The sequence below is a fragment of the Tachypleus tridentatus genome, chromosome 5 (assembly GCF_004210375.1).
Source record: "Tachypleus tridentatus isolate NWPU-2018 chromosome 5, ASM421037v1, whole genome shotgun sequence".
In the NCBI taxonomy this organism is placed as follows: Eukaryota; Metazoa; Arthropoda; class Merostomata; order Xiphosura; family Limulidae; genus Tachypleus; species Tachypleus tridentatus.
In genome coordinates, this window is record NC_134829.1 from 54,428,334 (window position 1) to 54,454,241 (window position 25,908).

The 25,908-nt window shown below is 36.1% G+C and overlaps 1 protein-coding gene across 1 annotated transcript in view; it reads left to right on the forward strand.

Moving 5' to 3' along the window:
• The window catches only part of LOC143251193 (uncharacterized), a 46,930-nt gene that overhangs the window by 15,034 nt on the left and 5,988 nt on the right, over nt 1-25,908 (forward strand). The window contains exon 2 of the mRNA XM_076502613.1: nt 369-536. Coding sequence (XP_076358728.1) covers nt 369-536 — 168 coding nt within the window. The remainder of the gene's footprint in view (nt 1-368; nt 537-25,908) is intronic.

Here is a 25,908-nt window from a genome sequence, read left to right on the forward strand (position 1 = left end):
ATTCAATAGATATATATGTATGTATGTATTAGTAACTTTTTGGGCTGTGTGATCTTGTTTCAAACTATCTAAAATCAAGTCACAGTTGGACATTGTAATTTATGAAAAAGTAATTGTTCTGTTTAAACCAACTTTAACCATTAAAATTTACCTAAAGTTTAACACCTAGTGACCCACAAGACACAGTTCAAAACTTCTGGACTCAAGAAAGTAACTCTTCCTTTCTTAGAGTTAGTAATTTACTTGGTTGGTATGAGGGGTTATGGTGGTGTACTTATTAGTGTATATGTTTTTTACTGTGTATGATAGTGTAGTTAATGCTATGTGCTTCTCAGTTAGTACATAAATATTTCATTTCTTTCTTCCAGGAAGTTAATCTTTCACCACTTGAGCCATCTGACAAAGAAGCTTTTCTGAGCATTTTGGATACCAGTGGTTCAATCCTTTTTACCCATTTGTCATCTGCTTGTAGCCAGAAACTCACTGTAACTAATGTAGCCTTTCCAGAAACAGACGTCAGTACGCACACTTTATATGTAAGATTTTTTTATTGGTGATACACGAGGAATGGTCATTTATAATAATACATAAAATATGTTCAACATTTTTGTAGTTTTTATGAAGTCTCAGTTGTTTCAGGCGAGATAAATGTTATAAGGTTTGAGATATGCAAAATAATGTGTTGTCTTAGATAATCAGAAATCGAAAAATACCTAAAGTTTTATTTCTTAATAAATATTCTGTTGGTAAGTTTCTAGTGTTTCTGAGTACATCAAAACAGCCAGAGCTTCCTTTTCTGCTGAGTTTTTAGTGTTTCTGAGTACATCAAATCAGCCAGAGCTTACTTTTCTGCTGAGTTTCTAGTGTTTCCGAGTACATCAAATCAGCCAGAGCTTCCTTTTCTGCTGAGTTTTTAGTGTTTCTGAGTACATCAAATCAGCCAGAGCTTACTTTTCTACTGAGTTTCTAGTGTTTCTGAGTACATCAAATCAGCCAGAGCTTACTTTTCGACTGAGTTTTTAGTGTTTCTAAGTACATCAAATCAGCCAGAGCTTACTTTTCTACTGAGTTTCTAGTGTTTCTGAGTACATCAAATCAGCCAGTTTACTTTTCTACTGAGTTTCTAGTGTTTCCGAGTACATCAAATCAGCCAAAGCTTACTTTTCTACTGAGTTTTTAGTGTTTCTGAGTACATCAAATCAGCCAGAGCTTACTTTTCTACTGAGTTTCTAGTGTTTCTAAGTACATCAAATCAGCCAGAGCTTACTTTTTACTGAGTTTCTAGTGTTTCTAAGTACATCAAATCAGCCAGAGCTTACTTTTCTACTGAGTTTCTAGTGTTTCTAAGTACATCAAATCAGCCAGAGCTTACTTTTCTATTGAGGTTCTAGTGTTTCTAAGTAAATCAAATAAGCCAGAGCTTACTTTACTACTGAGTTTCTAGTGTTTCTAAGTACATCAAATCAGCCAGAGCTTACTTTTCTACTGAGTTTCTAGTGTTTCTAAGTACATCAAATCAGCCAGAGCTTACTTTTCTACTGAGTTCCTAGTTTCTGAGTACATCAAATCAGCCAGAGCTTACTTTTCTATTGAGTTTCTAGTGTTTCTGAGTACATCAAATCAGCCAGAGCTTACTTTTCTACTGAGTTTCTAGTTTCTGAGTACATCAAATCAGCCAGAGCTTACTTTTCTACTGAGTTTCTAGTATTTATAAGTACATCAAATCAGCCAGAGCTTACTTTTCTACTGAGTTTCTAGTTTCTGAGTACATCAAATGAGCCAGAGCTTACTTTTCTACTGAGTTTCTAGTGTTTCTAAGTACATCAAATCAGCCAGGGCTTACTTTTCTACTGAGTTTCTGGTGTTTCTAAGTACATCAAATCAGACAGAGCTTACTTTTCTACTGAGTTTCTAGTGTTTCTGAGTACATCAAATCAGCCGGAGCTTACTTTTCTACTGAGTTTCTAGTGTTTTCAAGTACATCAAATCAGCCAGGGCTTACTTTTCTACTGAGTTTCTGGTGTTTCTAAGTACATCAAATCAGCCAGAGCTTGCTTTTCCGCTGAGTTTCTAGTGTTTCAAAGTACATCAAATCAGTCAGAGCTTACTTTTCTACTGAGTTTTTAAGTACATCAAATCGGCCAGAGCTTACTTTTCTACTGAGTTTCTAAGTACATCAAATCAGCCAGAGCTTACTTTTCTACTGAGTTTCTAGTGTTTCTGAGTACATCAAATCAGCCAGAGCTTACTTTTCTACTGAGTTTCTAGTGTTTCCGAGGAAATCAAATCAGCCAGAGCTTACTTTTCTACTGAGTTTCTAAGTACATCAAATCGGCCAGAGCTTACTTTTCTACTGAGTTTCTAAGTACATCAAATCAGCCAGAGCTTACTTTTCTACTGAGTTTCTAGTGTTTCTGAGTACATCAAATCAGCCAGAGCTTACTTTTCTACTGAGTTTCTAGTGTTTCCGAGGAAATCAAATCAGCCAGAGCTTACTTTTCTACTGCGTTTCTAGTGTTTCCGAGGAAATCAAATCAGCCAGAGCTTACTTTTCTTCTGAGTTTCTAGTGTTTCCGAGGAAATCAAATCAGCCAGAGCTTACTTTTCTACTGAGTTTCTAAGTACATCAAATCAGCCAGAGCTTACTTTTCTACTGAGTTTCTAAGTACATCAAATCAGCCAGAGCTTGCTTTTCCGCAGAGTTTCTAGTGTTTCAAAGTACATCAAATCAGTCAGAGCTTACTTTTCTACTGAGTTTCTAAGTACATCAAATCAGCCAGTGCTTACTTTTCTACTGAGTTTCTAAGTACATCAAATCAGCCAGTGCTTACTTTACTACTGAGTTTCTAGTGTTTCTAAGTACATCAAATCAGCCAGAGCTTACTTTTCTACTGAGTTTCTAGTGTTTCCGAGTACATCAAATCAGCCAGAGCTTACTTTTCTACTGAGTTTCTAGTGTTTCTAAGTACATCAAATCAGCCAGAGCTTACTTTTCTACTGAGTTCCTAGTTTCTGAGTACATCAAATCAGCCAGAGCTTACTTTTCTATTGAGTTTCTAGTGTTTCTGAGTACATCAAATCAGCCAGAGCTTACTTTTCTACTGAGTTTCTAGTTTCTGAGTACATCAAATCAGCCAGAGCTTACTTTTCTACTGAGTTTCTAGTATTTATAAGTACATCAAATCAGCCAGAGCTTACTTTTCTACTGAGTTTCTGGTGTTTCTAAGTACATCAAATCAGCCAGAGCTTACTTTTCTACTGAGTTTCTGGTGTTTCTAAGTACATTAAATCAGCCAGAGCTTACTTTTCTACTGAGTTTCTAGTGTTTCCGAGTACATCAAATCAGCCAGAGCTTACTTTTCTACTGAGTTTCTAGTGTTTCAAAGTACATCAAATCAGTCAGAGCTTACTTTTCTACTGAGTTTTTAAGTACATCAAATCAGCCAGAGCTTACTTTTCTACTGAGTTTCTAAGTACATCAAATCAGCCAGAGCTTACTTTTCTACTGAGTTTCTAGTGTTTCTGAGTACATCAAATCAACCAGAGCTTACTTTTCTACTGAGTTTCTAGTGTTTCTAAGTACATCAAATCAGCCAGAGCTTACTTTTCTACTGAGTTTCTAGTGTTTCGAGGAAATCAAATCAGCCAGAGCTTACTTTTCTACTGAGTTTCTAAGTACATCAAATCGGCCAGAGCTTACTTTTCTACTGAGTTTCTAAGTACATCAAATCAGCCAGAGCTTACTTTTCTACTGAGTTTCTAGTGTTTCTGAGTACATCAAATCAGCCAGAGCTTACTTTTCTACTGAGTTTCTAGTGTTTCCGAGGAAATCAAATCAGCCAGAGCTTACTTTTCTACTGCGTTTCTAGTGTTTCGAGGAAATCAAATCAGCCAGAGCTTACTTTTCTTCTGAGTTTCTAGTGTTTCAAAGTACATCAAATCAGCCAGAGCTTACTTTTCTACTGAGTTTCTAAGTACATCAAATCAGCCAGAGCTTACTTTTCTACTGAGTTTCTAAGTACATCAAATCAGCCAGAGCTTGCTTTTCCGCAGAGTTTCTAGTGTTTCAAAGTACATCAAATCAGTCAGAGCTTACTTTTCTACTGAGTTTCTAAGTACATCAAATCAGCCAGTGCTTACTTTTCTACTGAGTTTCTAAGTACATCAAATCAGCCAGAGCTTACTTTTCTACTGAGTTTCTAGTGTTTCGAGTACATCAAATCAGCCAGAGCTTACTTTTCTACTGAGTTTCTAGTGTTTCCGAGTACATCAAATCAGCCAGAGCTTACTTTTCTACTGAGTTTCTAGTGTTTCTAAGTACATCAAATCAGCCAGAGCTTACTTTTCTACTGAGTTCCTTGTGTTTCTGTGTACATCAAATCAGCCAGAGCTTACTTTTCTACTGAGTTTCTAGTTTCTGAGTACATCAAATGAGCCAGAGCTTACTTTTCTACTGAGTTTCTGGTGTTTCTAAGTACATCAAATCAGCCAGAGCTTACTTTTCTACTGAGTTCCTTGTGTTTCTGTGTACATCAAATCAGCCAGAGCTTACTTTTCTACTGAGTTTCTGGTGTTTCTAAGTACATCAAATCAGCCAGAGCTTACTTTTCTACTGAGTTCCTTGTGTTTCTGTGTACATCAAATCAGCCAGAGCTTACTTTTCTACTGAGTTTCTAGTTTCTGAGTACATCAAATGAGCCAGAGCTTACTTTTCTACTGAGTTTCTAGTGTTTCTAAGTACATCAAATCAGCCAGGGCTTACTTTTCTACTGAGTTTCTGGTGTTTCTAAGTACATCAAATCAGCCAGAGCTTACTTTTCTACTGAGTTTCTAGTGTTTCTGAGTACATCAAATCAGCCGGAGCTTACTTTTCTACTGAGTTTCTAGTTTCTGAGTACATCAAATCAGCCAGAGCTTACTTTTCTACTGAGTTTCTAGTGTTTCTAAGTACATCAAATCAGCCAGGGCTTACTTTTCTACTGAGTTTCTGGTGTTTCTAAGTACATCAAATCAGCCAGAGCTTACTTTTCTACTGAGTTTCTAGTGTTTCCGAGTACATCAAATCAGCCAGAGCTTACTTTTCTACTGAGTTTCTAGTGTTTCCGAGTACATCAAATCAGCCAGAGCTTACTTTTCTACTGAGTTTCTAGTGTTTCCGAGTACATCAAATCAACCAGAGCTTACTTTTCTACTGAGTTTCTAGTGTTTCTGAGTACATCAAATCAGCCAGAGCTTACTTTTCTACTGAGTTTCTAGTGTTTCTGAGTACATCAAATCAGCCAGAGCTTGCTTTTCCGCAGAGTTTCTAGTGTTTCCGAGTACATCAAATCAGCCAGAGCTTACTTTTCTACTGAGTTTCTAGTGTTTCTGAGTACATCAAATCAGCCAGAGCTTGCTTTTCCGCAGAGTTTCTAGTGTTTCAAAGTACATCAAATCAGCCAGAGCTTACTTTTCTACTGAGTTTCTAAGTATATCAAATCAGCCAGAGCTTACTTTTCTAATGAGTTTCTAGTGTTTCTGAGTACATCAAATCAGCCAGAGCTTACTTTTCTACTGAGTTTCTAGTGTTTCTAAGTACATCAAATCAGCCAGAACTTACTTTTCTACTGAGTTTCTAGTGTTTCTAAGTACATCAAATCAGCCAGAGCTTACTTTTCTACTGAGTTTCTAGTGTTTCTAATTACATCAAATCAGCCAGAGCTTACTTTTCTACTGAGTTTCTAGTGTTTCTAAGTACATCAAATCAGCCAGAACTTACTTTTCTACTGAGGTTCTAGTGTTTCTAAGTACATCAAATCAACCAGAGCTTACTTTTCTACTGAATTTCTAAGTACATCAAATCAACCAGAGCTTACTTTTCTACTGAATTTCTAAGTACATCAAATCAGCCAGAGCTTACTTTTCTACTGAATTTCTAAGTACATCAAATCAGCCAGAGCTTACTTTTCTACTGAATTTCTAAGTACATCAAATCAACCAGAGCTTACTTTTCTACTGAATTTCTAAGTACATCAAATCAACCAGAGCTTACTTTTCTACTGAATTTCTAAGTACATCAAATCAGCCAGAGCTTACTTTTCTACTGAGTTTCTAGTGTTTCCAAGTACATCAAATCAGCCAGAGCTTACTTTTCTACTGAATTTCTAGTGTTTCCAAGTACATCAAATCAGCCAGAGCTTACTTTTCTACTGAGTTTCTAGTGTTTCTAAGTATATCAAATCAGCCAGTTTACTTTTCTACTGAGTTTCTAGTGTTTCTGAGTATATGAAATCAGCCAGAACTTACTTTTCTTTTGAGTTTCTAGTGTTTCTAAGTACATGAAATCAGCCAGAGCTTACTTTTCTTTTGAGTTTCTAGTGTTTCTAAGTACATGAAATCAGCCAGAGCTTACTTTTCTACTGAGGTTCTAGTGTTTCTAAGTACATCAAATCAGCCAGAGCTTACTTTTCTACTGAGTTTCTAGTGTTTCTGAGTACATCAAATCAGCCAGAGCTTACTTTTCTACTGAGTTTCTAGTGTTTCTAAGTACATCAAATCAGCCAGGGCTTACTTTTCTACTGAGTTTCTGGTGTTTCTAAGTACATCAAATCAGCCAGAGCTTACTTTTCTACTGAGTTTCTAGTGTTTCCAAGTACATCAAATCAGCCAGAGCTTACTTTTCTACTGAGTTTCTAGTGTTTCCGAGTACATCAAATCAGCCAGAGCTTACTTTTCTACTGAGTTTCTAGTGTTTCCGAGTACATCAAATCAACCAGAGCTTACTTTTCTACTGAATTTCTAAGTACATCAAATCAACCAGAGCTTACTTTTCTACTGAATTTCTAAGTACATCAAATCAGCCAGAGCTTACTTTTCTACTGAATTTCTAAGTACATCAAATCAGCCAGAGCTTACTTTTCTACTGAGTTTCTAAGTACATCAAATCAGCCAGAGCTTACTTTTCTACTGAGTTTCTAGTGTTTCCAAGTACATCAAATCAGCCAGAGCTTACTTTTCTACTGAATTTCTAAGTACATCAAATCAGCCAGAGCTTACTTTTCTACTGAATTTCTAAGTACATCAAATCAACCAGAGCTTACTTTTCTACTGAATTTCTAAGTATATCAAATCAGCCAGAGCTTACTTTTCTACTGAATTTCTAGTGTTTCCAAGTACATCAAATCAACCAGAGCTTACTTTTCTACTGAATTTCTAAGTACATCAAATCAGCCAGAGCTTACTTTTCTACTGAATTTCTAGTGTTTCCAAGTACATCAAATCAGCCAGAGCTTACTTTTCTACTGAGTTTCTAGTGTTTCCAAGTACATCAAATCAACCAGAGCTTACTTTTCTACTGAATTTCTAAGTACATCAAATCAGCCAGAGCTTACTTTTCTACTGAATTTCTAGTGTTTCCAAGTACATCAAATCAACCAGAGCTTACTTTTCTACTGAATTTCTAAGTACATCAAATCAGCCAGAGCTTACTTTTCTACTGAATTTCTAGTGTTTCCAAGTACATCAAATCAGCCAGAGCTTACTTTTCTACTGAATTTCTAGTGTTTCCAAGTACATCAAATCAACCAGAGCTTACTTTTCTACTGAATTTCTAAGTACATCAAATCAGCCAGAGCTTACTTTTCTACTGAATTTCTAGTGTTTCCAAGTACATCAAATCAGCCAGAGCTTACTTTTCTACTGAATTTCTAGTGTTTCCAAGTACATCAAATCAACCAGAGCTTACTTTTCTACTGAATTTCTAAGTACATCAAATCAACCAGAGCTTACTTTTCTACTGAATTTCTAGTGTTTCCAAGTACATCAAATCAACCAGAGCTTACTTTTCTACTGAATTTCTAAGTACATCAAATCAGCCAGAGCTTACTTTTCTACTGAGTTTCTAGTGTTTCCAAGTACATCAAATCAGCCAGAGCTTACTTTTCTACTGAATTTCTAGTGTTTCAAAGTACATCAAATCAGCCAGAGCTTACTTTTCTACTGAGTTTCTAGTGTTTCTAAGTATATCAAATCAGCCAGTTTACTTTTCTACTGAGTTTCTAGTGTTTCTGAGTATATGAAATCAGCCAGAACTTACTTTTCTTTTGAGTTTCTAGTGTTTCTAAGTACATCAAATCAGCCAGAGCTTACTTTTCTTTGAGTTTCTAGTGTTTCTAAGTACATGAAATCAGCCAGAGCTTACTTTTCTACTGAGGTTCTAGTGTTTCTAAGTACATCAAATCAGCCAGAGCTTACTTTTCTACTGAGTTTCTAGTGTTTCTGAGTGCATCAAATCAGCCAGAGCTTACTTTTCTACTGAGTTTCTAGTGTTTCTAAGTACATCAAATCAGCCAGGGCTTACTTTTCTACTGAGTTTCTGGTGTTTCTAAGTACATCAAATCAGCCAGAGCTTACTTTTCTACTGAGTTTCTAGTGTTTCCGAGTACATCAAATCAGCCAGAGCTTACTTTTCTACTGAGTTTCTAGTGTTTCCGAGTACATCAAATCAGCCAGAGCTTACTTTTCTACTGAGTTTCTAGTGTTTCTGAGTACATCAAATCAGCCAGAGCTTACTTTTCTACTGAGTTTCTAGTGTTTCTGAGTACATCAAATCAGCCAGAGCTTGCTTTTCCACAGAGTTTCTAGTGTTTCAAAGTACATCAAATCAGTCAGAGCTTACTTTTCTACTGAGTTTCTAAGTACATCAAATCAGCCAGAGCTTACTTTTCTACTGAGTTTCTAAGTACATCAAATCAGCCAGAGCTTACTTTTCTACTGAGTTTCTAAGTATATCAAATCAGCCAGAGCTTACTTTTCTAATGAGTTTCTAGTGTTTCTGAGTACATCAAATCAGCCAGAGCTTACTTTTCTACTGAGTTTCTAGTGTTTCTGAGTACATCAAATCAGCCAGAGCTTACTTTTCTACTGAGTTTCTAGTGTTTCTAAGTACATCAAATCAGCCAGAACTTACTTTTCTACTGAGTTTCTAGTGTTTCTAAGTACATCAAATCAGCCAGAGCTTACTTTTCTACTGAGTTTCTAGTGTTTCTAATTACATCAAATCAGCCAGAGCTTACTTTTCTACTGAGTTTCTAGTGTTTCTAAGTACATCAAATCAGCCAGAACTTACTTTTCTACTGAGTTTCTAGTGTTTCTAAGTACATCAAATCAGCCAGAGCTTACTTTTCTACTGAATTTCTAAGTACATCAAATCAACCAGAGCTTACTTTTCTACTGAATTTCTAAGTACATCAAATCAGCCAGAGCTTACTTTTCTACTGAGTTTCTAGTGTTTCCAAGTACATCAAATCAGCCAGAGCTTACTTTTCTACTGAATTTCTAGTGTTTCCAAGTACATCAAATCAGCCAGAGCTTACTTTTCTACTGAGTTTCTAGTGTTTCTAAGTACATCAAATCAGCCAGTTTACTTTTCTACTGAGTTTCTAGTGTTTCTGAGTATATGAAATCAGCCAGAACTTACTTTTCTTTTGAGTTTCTAGTGTTTCTAAGTACATGAAATCAGCCAGAGCTTACTTTTCTTTTGAGTTTCTAGTGTTTCTGAGTACATCAAATCAGCCAGAGCTTACTTTTCTACTGAGGTTCTAGTGTTTCTAAGTACATCAAATCAGCCAGAGCTTACTTTTCTACTGAGTTTCTAGTGTTTCTGAGTGCATCAAATCAGCCAGAGCTTACTTTTCTACTGAGTTTCTAGTGTTTCTAAGTACATCAAATCAGCCAGGGCTTACTTTTCTACTGAGTTTCTGGTGTTTCTAAGTACATCAAATCAGCCAGAGCTTACTTTTCTACTGAGTTTCTAGTGTTTCCGAGTACATCAAATCAGCCAGAGCTTACTTTTCTACTGAGTTTCTAGTGTTTCCGAGTACATCAAATCAGCCAGAGCTTACTTTTCTACTGAGTTTCTAGTGTTTCCGAGTACATCAAATCAGCCAGAGCTTACTTTTCTACTGAGTTTCTAGTGTTTCTGAGTACATCAAATCAGCCAGAGCTTGCTTTTCCGCAGAGTTTCTAGTGTTTCAAAGTACATCAAATCAGTCAGAGCTTACTTTTCTACTGAGTTTCTAAGTACATCAAATCAGCCAGAGCTTACTTTTCTACTGAGTTTCTAAGTACATCAAATAGGCCAGAGCTTACTTTTCTACTGAGTTTCTAAGTACATCAAATCAGCCAGAGCTTACTTTTCTACTGAGTTTCTAGTGTTTCTGAGTACATCAAATCAACCAGAGCTTACTTTTCTACTGAGTTTCTAGTGTTTCTGAGTACATCAAATCAACCAGAGCTTACTTTTCTACTGAGTTTCTAGTGTTTCTAAGTACATCAAATCAGCCAGAGCTTACTTTTCTACTGAGTTTCTAGTGTTTCTGAGTACATCAAATCAGCCAGAGCTTGCTTTTCCGCTGAGTTTCTAGTGTTTCAAAGTACATCAAATCAGTCAGAGCTTACTTTTCTACTGAGTTTTTAAGTACATCAAATCGGCCAGAGCTTACTTTTCTACTGAGTTTTTAAGTACATCAAATCGGCCAGAGCTTACTTTTCTACTGAGTTTTTAAGTACATCAAATCGGCCAGAGCTTACTTTTCTACTGAGTTTCTAAGTACATCAAATCAGCCAGAGCTTACTTTTCTACTGAGTTTCTAGTGTTTCTGAGTACATCAAATCAACCAGAGCTTACTTTTCTACTGAGTTTCTAGTGTTTCTGAGTACATCAAATCAACCAGAGCTTACTTTTCTACTGAGTTTCTAGTGTTTCTAAGTACATCAAATCAGCCAGAGCTTACTTTTCTACTGAGTTTCTAGTGTTTCTGAGTACATCAAATCAACCAGAGCTTACTTTTCTACTGAGTTTCTAGTGTTTCTAAGTACATCAAATCAGCCAGAGCTTACTTTTCTACTGAGTTTCTAGTGTTTCCGAGGAAATCAAATCAGCCAGAGCTTACTTTTCTACTGAGTTTCTAAGTACATCAAATCGGCCAGAGCTTACTTTTCTACTGAGTTTCTAAGTACATCAAATCAGCCAGAGCTTACTTTTCTACTGAGTTTCTAGTGTTTCTGAGTACATCAAATCAGCCAGAGCTTACTTTTCTACTGAGTTTCTAGTGTTTCCGAGGAAATCAAATCAGCCAGAGCTTACTTTTCTACTGCGTTTCTAGTGTTTCCGAGGAAATCAAATCAGCCAGAGCTTACTTTTCTTCTGAGTTTCTAGTGTTTCAAAGTACATCAAATCAGCCAGAGCTTACTTTTCTACTGAGTTTCTAAGTACATCAAATCAGCCAGAGCTTACTTTTCTACTGAGTTTCTAAGTACATCAAATCAGCCAGAGCTTGCTTTTCCTCAGAGTTTCTAGTGTTTCAAAGTACATCAAATCAGTCAGAGCTTACTTTTCTACTGAGTTTCTAAGTACATCAAATCAGCCAGTGCTTACTTTTCTACTGAGTTTCTAAGTACATCAAATCAGCCAGAGCTTACTTTTCTACTGAGTTTCTAGTGTTTCCGAGTACATCAAATCAGCCAGAGCTTACTTTTCTACTGAGTTTCTAGTGTTTCCGAGTACATCAAATCAGCCAGAGCTTACTTTTCTACTGAGTTTCTATTGTTTCTAAGTACATCAAATCAGCCAGAGCTTACTTTTCTACTGAGTTCCTTGTGTTTCTGTGTACATCAAATCAGCCAGAGCTTACTTTTCTACTGAGTTTCTAGTTTCTGAGTACATCAAATGAGCCAGAGCTTACTTTTCTACTGAGTTTCTGGTGTTTCTAAGTACATCAAATCAGCCAGAGCTTACTTTTCTACTGAGTTCCTTGTGTTTCTGTGTACATCAAATCAGCCAGAGCTTACTTTTCTACTGAGTTTCTGGTGTTTCTAAGTACATCAAATCAGCCAGAGCTTACTTTTCTACTGAGTTCCTTGTGTTTCTGTGTACATCAAATCAGCCAGAGCTTACTTTTCTACTGAGTTTCTAGTTTCTGAGTACATCAAATGAGCCAGAGCTTACTTTTCTACTGAGTTTCTAGTGTTTCTAAGTACATCAAATCAGCCAGGGCTTACTTTTCTACTGAGTTTCTGGTGTTTCTAAGTACATCAAATCAGACAGAGCTTACTTTTCTACTGAGTTTCTAGTGTTTCTGAGTACATCAAATCAGCCGGAGCTTACTTTTCTACTGAGTTTCTAGTGTTTCCAAGTACATCAAATCAGCCAGAGCTTACTTTTCTACTGAATTTCTAGTGTTTCCAAGTACATCAAATCAACCAGAGCTTACTTTTCTACTGAATTTCTAAGTACATCAAATCAGCCAGAGCTTACTTTTCTACTGAGTTTCTAGTGTTTCCAAGTACATCAAATCAGCCAGAGCTTACTTTTCTACTGAATTTCTAGTGTTTCCAAGTACATCAAATCAGCCAGAGCTTACTTTTCTACTGAGTTTCTAGTGTTTCTAAGTATATCAAATCAGCCAGTTTACTTTTCTACTGAGTTTCTAGTGTTTCTGAGTATATGAAATCAGCCAGAACTTACTTTTCTTTTGAGTTTCTAGTGTTTCTAAGTACATGAAATCAGCCAGAGCTTACTTTTCTTTTGAGTTTCTAGTGTTTCTAAGTACATGAAATCAGCCAGAGCTTACTTTTCTACTGAGGTTCTAGTGTTTCTAAGTACATCAAATCAGCCAGAGCTTACTTTTCTACTGAGTTTCTAGTGTTTCTGAGTGCATCAAATCAGCCAGAGCTTACTTTTCTACTGAGTTTCTAGTGTTTCTAAGTACATCAAATCAGCCAGGGCTTACTTTTCTACTGAGTTTCTGGTGTTTCTAAGTACATCAAATCAGCCAGAGCTTACTTTTCTACTGAATTTCTAGTGTTTCCGAGTACATCAAATCAGCCAGAGCTTACTTTTCTACTGAGTTTCTAGTGTTTCCGAGTACATCAAATCAGCCAGAGCTTACTTTTCTACTGAGTTTCTAAGTACATCAAATCAGCCAGAGCTTACTTTTCTACTGAGTTTCTAAGTACATCAAATCAGCCAGAGCTTACTTTTCTACTGAGTTTCTAGTGTTTCCAAGTACATCAAATCAGCCAGAGCTTACTTTTCTACTGAATTTCTAAGTACATCAAATCAGCCAGAGCTTACTTTTCTACTGAATTTCTAAGTACATCAAATCAACCAGAGCTTACTTTTCTACTGAATTTCTAAGTACATCAAATCAGCCAGAGCTTACTTTTCTACTGAATTTCTAGTGTTTCCAAGTACATCAAATCAGCCAGAGCTTACTTTTCTACTGAGTTTCTAGTGTTTCCAAGTACATCAAATCAACCAGAGCTTACTTTTCTACTGAATTTCTAAGTACATCAAATCAGCCAGAGCTTACTTTTCTACTGAATTTCTAGTGTTTCCAAGTACATCAAATCAACCAGAGCTTACTTTTCTACTGAATTTCTAAGTACATCAAATCAGCCAGAGCTTACTTTTCTACTGAATTTCTAGTGTTTCCAAGTACATCAAATCAACCAGAGCTTACTTTTCTACTGAATTTCTAAGTACATCAAATCAGCCAGAGCTTACTTTTCTACTGAATTTCTAGTGTTTCCAAGTACATCAAATCAGCCAGAGCTTACTTTTCTACTGAATTTCTAGTGTTTCCAAGTACATCAAATCAACCAGAGCTTACTTTTCTACTGAATTTCTAAGTACATCAAATCAGCCAGAGCTTACTTTTCTACTGAATTTCTATTGTTTCCAAGTACATCAAATCAGCCAGAGCTTACTTTTCTACTGAATTTCTAGTGTTTCCAAGTACATCAAATCAACCAGAGCTTACTTTTCTACTGAATTTCTAGTGTTTCCAAGTACATCAAATCAACCAGAGCTTACTTTTCTACTGAATTTCTAAGTACATCAAATCAACCAGAGCTTACTTTTCTACTGAATTTCTAGTGTTTCTAAGTACATCAAATCAGCCAGAGCTTACTTTTCTACTGAATTTCTAAGTACATCAAATTAACCAGAGCTTACTTTTCTACTGAATTTCTAGTGTTTCTAAGTACATCAAATCAGCCAGAGCTTACTTTTCTACTGAGTTTCTAGTGTTTCCAAGTACATCAAATCAGCCAGAGCTTACTTTTCTACTGAATTTCTAGTGTTTCTAAGTACATCAAATCAGCCAGAGCTTACTTTTCTACTGAATTTCTAAGTACATCAAATTAACCAGAGCTTACTTTTCTACTGAATTTCTAGTGTTTCTAAGTACATCAAATCAGCCAGAGCTTACTTTTCTACTGAGTTTCTAGTGTTTCCAAGTACATCAAATCAGCCAGAGCTTACTTTTCTACTGAATTTCTAGTGTTTCTAAGTACATCAAATCAGCCAGAGCTTACTTTTCTACTGAATTTCTAGTGTTTCTAAGTACATCAAATCAACCAGAGCTTACTTTTCTACTGAATTTCTAAGTACATCAAATCAACCAGAGCTTACTTTTCTACTGAGTTTCTAGTGTTTCCAAGTACATCAAACCAACCAGAGCTTACTTTTCTACTGAATTTCTAGTGTTTCCAAGTACATCAAATCAAACAGAGCTTACTTTTCTACTGAATTTCTAGTGTTTCTAAGTACATCAAATCAGCCAGAGCTTACTTTTCTACTGAGTTTCTAGTGTTTCCAAGTACATCAAATCAACCAGAGCTTACTTTTCTACTGAATTTCTAAGTACATCAAATCAGCCAGAGCTTACTTTTCTACTGAGTTTCTAGTGTTTCCAAGTACATCAAACCAACCAGAGCTTACTTTTCTACTGAGTTTCTAGTGTTTCCAAGTACATCAAATCAAACAGAGCTTACTTTTCTACTGAGTTTCTAGTGTTTCCAAGTACATCAAATCAACCAGAGCTTACTTTTCTACTGAATTTCTAGTGTTTCCAAGTACATCAAATCAACCAGAGCTTACTTTTCTACTGAATTTCTAAGTACATCAAATCAGCCAGAGCTTACTTTTCTACTGAGTTTCTAGTGTTTCCAAGTACATCAAACCAACCAGAGCTTACTTTTCTACTGAGTTTCTAGTGTTTCCAAGTACATCAAATCAGCCAGAGCTTACTTTTCTACTGAGTTTCTAGTGTTTCCAAGTACATCAAACCAACCAGAGCTTACTTTTCTACTGAGTTTCTAGTGTTTCCAAGTACATCAAATCAACCAGAGCTTACTTTTCTACTGAATTTCTAAGTACATCAAATCAGCCAGAGCTTACTTTTCTACTGAGTTTCTAGTGTTTCCAAGTACATCAAATCAACCAGAGCTTACTTTTCTACTGAATTTCTAAGTACATCAAATCAGCCAGGGCTTACTTTTCTACTGAGTTTCTGGTGTTTCTAAGTACATCAAATCAGCCAGAGCTTACTTTTCTACTGAGTTTCTAGTGTTTCCGAGTACATCAAATCAGCCAGAGCTTACTTTTCTACTGAGTTTCTAGTGTTTCCGAGTACATCAAATCAGCCAGAGCTTACTTTTCTACTGAGTTTCTAGTGTTTCCGAGTACATCAAATCAGCCAGAGCTTACTTTTCTACTGAGTTTCTAGTGTTTCCAGTACATCAAATCAGCCAGAGCTTACTTTTCTGCTGAGTTTCTAGTGTTTCCGAGTACATCAAATCAGCCAGAGCTTACTTTTCTACTGAGTTTCTAGTGTTTCTGAGTACATCAAATCAGCCAGAGCTTGCTTTTCCACAGAGTTTCTAGTGTTTCAAAGTACATCAAATCAGCCAGAGCTTACTTTTCTACTGAGTTTCTAGTGTTTCTGAGTACATCAAATCAGCCAGAGCTTACTTTTCCACAGAGTTTCTAGTGTTTCAAAGTACATCAAATCAGCCAGAGCTTACTTTTCTACTGAGTTTCTAGTGTTTCCGAGTACATCAAATCAGCCAGAGCTTACTTTTCTACTGAGTTTCTAGTGTTTCCGAGTACATCAAATCAGCCAGAGCTTACTTTTCTACTGAGTTTCTAGTGTTTCTAGTACATCAAATCAGCCAGAGCTTACTTTTCTACTGAGTTTCTAGTGTTTCTGAGTACATCAAATCAGCCAGAGCTTGCTTTTCCACAGAGTTTCTAGTGTTTCAAAGTACATCAAATCAGTCAGAGCTTACTTTTCTACTGAGTTTCTAAGTACATCAAATCAGCCAGAGCTTACTTTTCTACTGAGTTTCTAAGTACATCAAATCAGCCAGAGCTTACTTTTCTACTGAGTTTCTAAGTACATCAAATCAGCCAGAGCTTACTTTTCTACTGAGTTTCTAAGTATATCAAATCAGCCAGAGCTTACTTTTCTAATGAGTTTCTAGTGTTTCTGAGTACATCAAATCAGCCAGAGCTTACTTTTCTACTGAGTTTCTAGTGTTTCTGAGTACATCAAATCAGCCAGAGCTTACTTTTCTACTGAGTTTCTAGTGTTTCTAAGTACATCAAATCAGCCAGAACTTACTTTTCTACTGAGTTTCTAGTGTTTCTAAGTACATCAAATCAGCCAGAGCTTACTTTTCTACTGAGTTTCTAGTGTTTCTAATTACATCAAATCAGCCAGAGCTTACTTTTCTACTGAGTTTCTAGTGTTTCTAAGTACATCAAATCAGCCAGAACTTACTTTTCTACTGAGTTTCTAGTGTTTCTAAGTACATCAAATCAGCCAGAACTTACTTTTCTACTGAGTTTCTAGTGTTTCTAAGTACATCAAATCAGCCAGAGCTTACTTTTCTACTGAATTTCTAAGTACATCAAATCAACCAGAGCTTACTTTTCTACTGAATTTCTAAGTACATCAAATCAGCCAGAGCTTACTTTTCTACTGAGTTTCTAGTGTTTCCAAGTACATCAAATCAGCCAGAGCTTACTTTTCTACTGAATTTCTAGTGTTTCCAAGTACATCAAATCAGCCAGAGCTTACTTTTCTACTGAGTTTCTAGTGTTTCTAAGTACATCAAATCAGCCAGTTTACTTTTCTACTGAGTTTCTAGTGTTTCTGAGTATATGAAATCAGCCAGAACTTACTTTTCTTTTGAGTTTCTAGTGTTTCTAAGTACATGAAATCAGCCAGAGCTTACTTTTCTTTTGAGTTTCTAGTGTTTCTGAGTACATCAAATCAGCCAGAGCTTACTTTTCTACTGAGGTTCTAGTGTTTCTAAGTACATCAAATCAGCCAGAGCTTACTTTTCTACTGAGTTTCTAGTGTTTCTGAGTGCATCAAATCAGCCAGAGCTTACTTTTCTACTGAGTTTCTAGTGTTTCTAAGTACATCAAATCAGCCAGGGCTTACTTTTCTACTGAGTTTCTGGTGTTTCTAAGTACATCAAATCAGCCAGAGCTTACTTTTCTACTGAGTTTCTAGTGTTTCCGAGTACATCAAATCAGCCAGAGCTTACTTTTCTACTGAGTTTCTAGTGTTTCCGAGTACATCAAATCAGCCAGAGCTTACTTTTCTACTGAGTTTCTAGTGTTTCCGAGTACATCAAATCAGCCAGAGCTTACTTTTTTCTACTGAGTTTCTAGTGTTTCTGAGTACATCAAATCAGCCAGAGCTTGCTTTTCCACAGAGTTTCTAGTGTTTCAAAGTACATCAAATCAGTCAGAGCTTACTTTTCTACTGAGTTTCTAAGTACATCAAATCAGCCAGAGCTTACTTTTCTACTGAGTTTCTAAGTACATCAAATCGGCCAGAGCTTACTTTTCTACTGAGTTTCTAAGTACATCAAATCAGCCAGAGCTTACTTTTCTACTGAGTTTCTAGTGTTTCTGAGTACATCAAATCAACCAGAGCTTACTTTTCTACTGAGTTTCTAGTGTTTCTGAGTACATCAAATCAACCAGAGCTTACTTTTCTACTGAGTTTCTAGTGTTTCTAAGTACATCAAATCAGCCAGAGCTTACTTTTCTACTGAGTTTCTAGTGTTTCTGAGTACATCAAATCAGCCAGAGCTTTCTTTTCAGCTGAGTTTCTAGTGTTTCAAAGTACATCAAATCAGTCAGAGCTTACTTTTCTACTGAGTTTTTAAGTACATCAAATCGGCCAGAGCTTACTTTTCTACTGAGTTTCTAAGTACATCAAATCAGCCAGAGCTTACTTTTCTACTGAGTTTCTAGTGTTTCTGAGTACATGAAATCAGCCAGAGCTTACTTTTCTACTGAGTTTCTAGTGTTTCTAAGTACATCAAATCAACCAGAGCTTACTTTTCTACTGAGTTTCTAGTGTTTCTGAGTACATCAAATCAACCAGAGCTTACTTTTCTACTGAGTTTCTAGTGTTTCTGAGTACATCAAATCAACCAGAGCTTACTTTTCTACTGAGTTTCTAGTGTTTCTAAGTACATCAAATCAGCCAGAGCTTACTTTTCTACTGAGTTTCTAGTGTTTCTGAGTACATCAAATCAACCAGAGCTTACTTTTCTACTGAGTTTCTAGTGTTTCTAAGTACATCAAATCAGCCAGAGCTTACTTTTCTACTGAGTTTCTAGTGTTTCTGAGTACATCAAATCAACCAGAGCTTACTTTTCTACTGAGTTTCTAGTGTTTCTAAGTACATCAAATCAGCCAGAGCTTACTTTTCTACTGAGTTTCTAGTGTTTCCGAGGAAATCAAATCAGCCAGAGCTTACTTTTCTACTGAGTTTCTAAGTACATCAAATCAGCCAGAGCTTACTTTTCTACTGAGTTTCTAAGTACATCAAATCAGCCAGAGCTTACTTTTCTACTGAGTTTCTAGTGTTTCTGAGTACATCAAATCAGCCAGAGCTTACTTTTCTACTGAGTTTCTAGTGTTTCCGAGGAAATCAAATCAGCCAGAGCTTACTTTTCTACTGCGTTTCTAGTGTTTCCGAGGAAATCAAATCAGCCAGAGCTTACTTTTCTTCTGAGTTTCTAGTGTTTCAAAGTACATCAAATCAGCCAGAGCTTACTTTTCTACTGAGTTTCTAAGTACATCAAATCAGCCAGAGCTTACTTTTCTACTGAGTTTCTAAGTACATCAAATCAGCCAGAGCTTGCTTTTCCGCAGAGTTTCTAGTGTTTCAAAGTACATCAAATCAGTCAGAGCTTACTTTTCTACTGAGTTTCTAAGTACATCAAATCAGCCAGTGCTTACTTTTCTACTGAGTTTCTAAGTACATCAAATCAGCCAGAGCTTACTTTTCTACTGAGTTTCTAGTGTTTCCGAGTACATCAAATCAGCCAGAGCTTACTTTTCTACTGAGTTTCTAGTGTTTCCGAGTACATCAAATCAGCCAGAGCTTACTTTTCTACTGAGTTTCTATTGTTTCTAAGTACATCAAATCAGCCAGAGCTTACTTTTCTACTGAGTTCCTTGTGTTTCTGTGTACATCAAATCAGCCAGAGCTTACTTTTCTACTGAGTTTCTAGTTTCTGAGTACATCAAATCAGCCAGAGCTTACTTTTCTACTGAGTTTCTGGTGTTTCTAAGTACATCAAATCAGCCAGAGCTTACTTTTCTACTGAGTTCCTTGTGTTTCTGTGTACATCAAATCAGCCAGAGCTTACTTTTCTACTGAGTTTCTGGTGTTTCTAAGTACATCAAATCAGCCAGAGCTTACTTTTCTACTGAGTTTCTAGTGTTTCTAAGTACATCAAATCAGCCAGGGCTTACTTTTCTACTGAGTTTCTAGTGTTTCTGAGTACATCAAATCAGCCAGAGCTTACTTTTCTACTGAGTTTCTAGTTTCTGTGTACATCAAATCAGCCAGAGCTTACTTTTCTACTGAGTTCCTTGTGTTTCTGTGTACATCAAATCAGCCAGAGCTTACTTTTCTACTGAGTTTCTAGTTTCTGAGTACATCAAATGAGCCAGAGCTTACTTTTCTACTGAGTTTCTAGTGTTTCTAAGTACATCAAATCAGCCAGAGCTTACTTTTCTACTGAGTTTCTGGTGTTTCTAAGTACATCAAATCAGCCAGAGCTTACTTTTCTACTGAGTTTCTAGTGTTTCTGAGTACATCAAATCAGCCGGAGCTTACTTTTCTACTGAGTTTCTAGTGTTTCCAAGTACATCAAATCAGCCAGAGCTTACTTTTCTACTGAATTTCTAGTGTTTCCAAGTACATCAAATCAACCAGAGCTTACTTTTCTACTGAATTTCTAAGTACATCAAATCAGCCAGAGCTTACTTTTCTACTGAGTTTCTAGTGTTTCCAAGTACATCAAATCAGCCAGAGCTTACTTTTCTACTGAATTTCTAGTGTTTCCAAGTACATCAAATCAGCCAGAGCTTACTTTTCTACTGAGTTTCTAGTGTTTCTAAGTATATCAAATCAGCCAGTTTACTTTTCTACTGAGTTTCTAGTGTTTCTGAGTATATGAAATCAGCCAGAACTTACTTTTCTTTTGAGTTTCTAGTGTTTCTAAGTACATGAAATCAGCCAGAGCTTACTTTTCTTTTGAGTTTCTAGTGTTTCTAAGTACATGAAATCAGCCAGAGCTTACTTTTCTACTGAGGTTCTAGTGTTTCTAAGTACATCAAATCAGCCAGAGCTTACTTTTCTACTGAGTTTCTAGTGTTTCTGAGTGCATCAAATCAGCCAGAGCTTACTTTTCTACTGAGTTTCTAGTGTTTCTAAGTACATCAAATCAGCCAGGGCTTACTTTTCTACTGAGTTTCTGGTGTTTCTAAGTACATCAAATCAGCCAGAGCTTACTTTTCTACTGAATTTCTAGTGTTTCCGAGTACATCAAATCAGCCAGAGCTTACTTTTCTACTGAGTTTCTAGTGTTTCCGAGTACATCAAATCAGCCAGAGCTTACTTTTCTACTGAGTTTCTAGTGTTTCTGAGTACATCAAATCAGCCAGAGCTTACTTTTCTACTGAGTTTCTAGTGTTTCTGAGTACATCAAATCAGCCAGAGCTTGCTTTTCCGCAGTTTCTAGTGTTTCAAAGTACATCAAATCAGTCAGAGCTTACTTTTCTACTGAGTTTCTAAGTACATCAAATCAGCCAGAGCTTATTTTTCTACTGAGTTTCTAAGTACATCAAATCAGCCAGAGCTTACTTTTCTACTGAGTTTCTAAGTATATCAAATCAGCCAGAGCTTACTTTTCTAATGAGTTTCTAGTGTTTCTGAGTACATCAAATCAGCCAGAGCTTACTTTTCTACTGAGTTTCTAGTGTTTCTGAGTACATCAAATCAGCCAGAGCTTACTTTTCTACTGAGTTTCTAGTGTTTCTAAGTACATCAAATCAGCCAGAACTTACTTTTCTACTGAGTTTCTAGTGTTTCTAAGTACATCAAATCAGCCAGAGCTTACTTTTCTACTGAGTTTCTAGTGTTTCTAATTACATCAAATCAGCCAGAGCTTACTTTTCTACTGAGTTTCTAGTGTTTCTAAGTACATCAAATCAGCCAGAACTTACTTTTCTACTGAGTTTCTAGTGTTTCTAAGTACATCAAATCAGCCAGAGCTTACTTTTCTACTGAATTTCTAAGTACATCAAATCAGCCAGAGCTTACTTTTCTACTGAGTTTCTAGTGTTTCTAAGTACATCAAATCAGCCAGAGCTTACTTTTCTACTGAATTTCTAAGTACATCAAATCAGCCAGAGCTTACTTTTCTACTGAGTTTCTAGTGTTTCTAAGTACATCAAATCAGCCAGTTTACTTTTCTACTGAGTTTCTAGTGTTTCTGAGTATATGAAATCAGCCAGAACTTACTTTTCTTTTGAGTTTCTAGTGTTTCTAAGTACATGAAATCAGCCAGAGCTTACTTTTCTTTTGAGTTTCTAGTGTTTCTGAGTACATCAAATCAGCCAGAGCTTACTTTTCTACTGAGTTTCTAGTGTTTCTGAGTGCATCAAATCAGCCAGAGCTTACTTTTCTTTTGAGTTTCTAGTGTTTCTAAGTACATGAAATCAGCCAGAGCTTACTTTTCTACTGAGGTTCTAGTGTTTCTAAGTACATCAAATCAGCCAGAGCTTACTTTTCTACTGAGTTTCTAGTGTTTCTGAGTGCATCAAATCAGCCAGAGCTTACTTTTCTACTGAGTTTCTAGTGTTTCCGAGTACATCAAATCAGCCAGAGCTTACTTTTCTACTGAGTTTCTAGTGTTTCTGAGTACATCAAATCAGCCAGAGCTTGCTTTTCCGCAGAGTTTCTAGTGTTTCAAAGTACATCAAATCAGTCAGAGCTTACTTTTCTACTGAGTTTCTAAGTGCATCAAATCAGCCAGAGCTTACTTTTCTACTGAGTTTCTAAGTACATCAAATCAGCCAGAGCTTACTTTTCTACTGAGTTTCTAAGTATATCAAATCAGCCAGAGCTTACTTTTCTAATGAGTTTCTAGTGTTTCCGAGTACATCAAATCAGCCAGAGCTTACTTTTCTACTGAGTTTCTAGTGTTTCTAAGTACATCAAATCAGCCAGAACTTACTTTTCTACTGAGTTTCTAGTGTTTCTAAGTACATCAAATCAGCCAGAGCTTACTTTTCTACTGAGTTTCTAGTGTTTCTAATTACATCAAATCAGCCAGAGCTTACTTTTCTACTGAGTTTCTAGTGTTTCTAAGTACATCAAATCAGCCAGAACTTACTTTTCTACTGAGTTTCTAGTGTTTCTAAGTACATCAAATCAGCCAGAGCTTACTTTTCTACTGAATTTCTAAGTACATCAAATCAGCCAGAGCTTACTTTTCTACTGAGTTTCTAGTGTTTCTAAGTACATCAAATCAGCCAGAGCTTACTTTTCTACTGAATTTCTAGTGTTTCCAAGTACATCAAATCAGCCAGAGCTTACTTTTCTACTGAGTTTCTAGTGTTTCTAAGTACATCAAATCAGCCAGTTTACTTTTCTACTGAGTTTCTAGTGTTTCTGAGTACATCAAATCAGCCAGAGCTTACTTTTCTACTGAGTTTCTAGTGTTTCTAAGTACATCAAATCAGCCAGGGCTTACTTTTCTACTGAGTTTCTGGTGTTTCTAAGTACATCAAATCAGCCAGAGCTTACTTTTCTACTGAGTTTCTAGTGTTTCCGAGTACATCAAATCAGCCAGAGCTTACTTTTCTACTGAGTTTCTAGTGTTTCCGAGTACATCAAATCAGCCAGAGCTTACTTTTCTACTGAGTTTCTAGTGTTTCCGAGTACATCAAATCAGCCAGAGCTTACTTTTCTACTGAGTTTCTAGTGTTTCTGAGTACATCAAATCAGCCAGAGCTTGCTTTTCCACAGAGTTTCTAGTGTTTCAAAGTACATCAAATCAGTCAGAGCTTACTTTTCTACTGAGTTTCTAAGTACATCAAATCAGCCAGAGCTTACTTTTCTACTGAGTTTCTAAGTACATCAAATCAGCCAGAGCTTACTTTTCTACTGAGTTTCTAAGTATATCAAATCAGCCAGAGCTTACTTTTCTAATGAGTTTCTAGTGTTTCTGAGTACATCAAATCAGCCAGAGCTTACTTTTCTACTGAGTTTCTAGTGTTTCTGAGTACATCAAATCAGCCAGAGCTTACTTTTCTACTGAGTTTCTAGTGTTTCTAAGTACATCAAATCAGCCAGAGCTTACTTTTCTACTGAGTTTCTAGTGTTTCTAAGTACATCAAATCAGCCAGAGCTTACTTTTCTACTGAGTTTCTAGTGTTTCTAATTACATCAAATCAGCCAGAGCTTACTTTTCTACTGAGTTTCTAGTGTTTCTAAGTACATCAAATCAGCCAGAACTTACTTTTCTACTGAGTTTCTAGTGTTTCTAAGTACATCAAATCAGCCAGAGCTTACTTTTCTACTGAATTTCTAAGTACATCAAATCAACCAGAGCTTACTTTTCTACTGAATTTCTAAGTACATCAAATCAGCCAGAGCTTACTTTTCTACTGAGTTTCTAGTGTTTCCAAGTACATCAAATCAGCCAGAGCTTACTTTTCTACTGAATTTCTAGTGTTTCCAAGTACATCAAATCAGCCAGAGCTTACTTTTCTACTGAGTTTCTAGTGTTTCTAAGTACATCAAATCAGCCAGAGCTTACTTTTCTACCGAGTTTCTAGTGTTTCTGAGTATATGAAATCAGCCAGAACTTACTTTTCTTTTGAGTTTCTAGTGTTTCTAAGTACATCAAATCAGCCAGAGCTTACTTTTCTACTGAGTTTCTAGTGTTTCTAATTACATCAAATCAGCCAGAGCTTACTTTTCTACTGAGTTTCTAGTGTTTCTAAGTACATCAAATCAGCCAGAACTTACTTTTCTACTGAGTTTCTAGTGTTTCTAAGTACATCAAATCAACCAGAGCTTACTTTTCTACTGAATTTCTAAGTACATCAAATCAGCCAGAGCTTACTTTTCTACTGAGTTTCTAGTGTTTCCAAGTACATCAAATCAGCCAGAGCTTACTTTTCTACTGAATTTCTAGTGTTTCCAAGTACATCAAATCAGCCAGAGCTTACTTTTCTACTGAGTTTCTAGTGTTTCTAAGTACATCAAATCAGCCAGTTTACTTTTCTACTGAGTTTCTAGTGTTTCTGAGTATATGAAATCAGCCAGAACTTACTTTTCTTTTGAGTTTCTAGTGTTTCTAAGTACATGAAATCAGCCAGAGCTTACTTTTCTTTTGAGTTTCTAGTGTTTCTAAGTACATCAAATCAGCCAGAACTTACATTTCTACTGAGTTTCTAGTGTTTCTGAGTATATGAAATCAGCCAGAACTTACTTTTCTTTTGAGTTTCTAGTGTTTCTAAGTACATCAAATCAGCCAGAGCTTACTTTTCTTTTGAGTTTCTAGTGTTTCTAAGTACATGAAATCAGCCAGAGCTTACTTTTCTACTGAGGTTCTAGTGTTTCTAAGTACATCAAATCAGCCAGAGCTTACTTTTCTACTGAGGTTCTAGTGTTTCTAAGTACATCAAATCAGCCAGAGCTTACTTTTCTTTTGAGTTTCTAGTGTTTCTAAGTACATGAAATCAGCCAGAGCTTACTTTTCTACTGAGTTTCTAGTGTTTCTAAGTACATCAAATCAACCAGAGCTTACTTTTCTACTGAGGTTCTAGTGTTTCTAAGTACATCAAATCAGCCAGAGCTTACTTTTCTACTGAGTTTCTAGTGTTTCTAAGTACATCAAATCAGCCAGGGCTTACTTTTCTACTGAGTTTCTAGTGTTTCTGAGTGCATCAAATCAGCCAGAGCTTACTTTTCTACTGAGTTTCTAGTGTTTCTAAGTACATCAAATCAGCGAGATGTTACTTTTATACATTTGTACATTTTACTGAAACACTAAAGTGTAATTCAGGTGAACATTTTTATCAAGTGATTTGGGATCATACTTTAACTTTTTGAACATGTAAGAAAACTTAACAAAATCCAAAAATATTAACTGTATTTGTGTGTGTGTGTTTTTAATTTTAGTTTATGTGCAAGAATTTAAGTGAATTGTATACTGAAAGCTAAATATAAATATAAGACATATTGGAAAACTAGAGTTTACATATATGACTGAGATTTGGATTGGTAAAACAAAATAATAGAATTTAAAATTAAACAGGTATAAATGTATACATTACTTCAAGGTTATGCACAGCAAGTTACCTCATGAGGAAAACAACATTATTTATGTGAACAGTGGTCTGAGAAGACAGTAGCCAATATGATAGATTGATATTGGAGTTTACTTTATAAAATAAATTTAGAAACTGGCCCTTGAAACTTTATCTACTTTCAAGATTGACAGTGTTAATTTACCTTGGGGTGTGTTAGTTACATCAGAAAATATTTAGATTACTGTTAAACCTTTCAAATATGAAATTTTAAAATGCAAATAACACAACTAACTAGAAGTGAAATGTAAATATAATTTAATTGTCACTCTAACTGTAACACATGTGTGTAAGGAGCAACCAAAGTGCAATTGGGAACAAAGTGGTTATGTGTGTGAGAGAGCCATTATGAAGTAACACAAGTACTCTACTTTGAA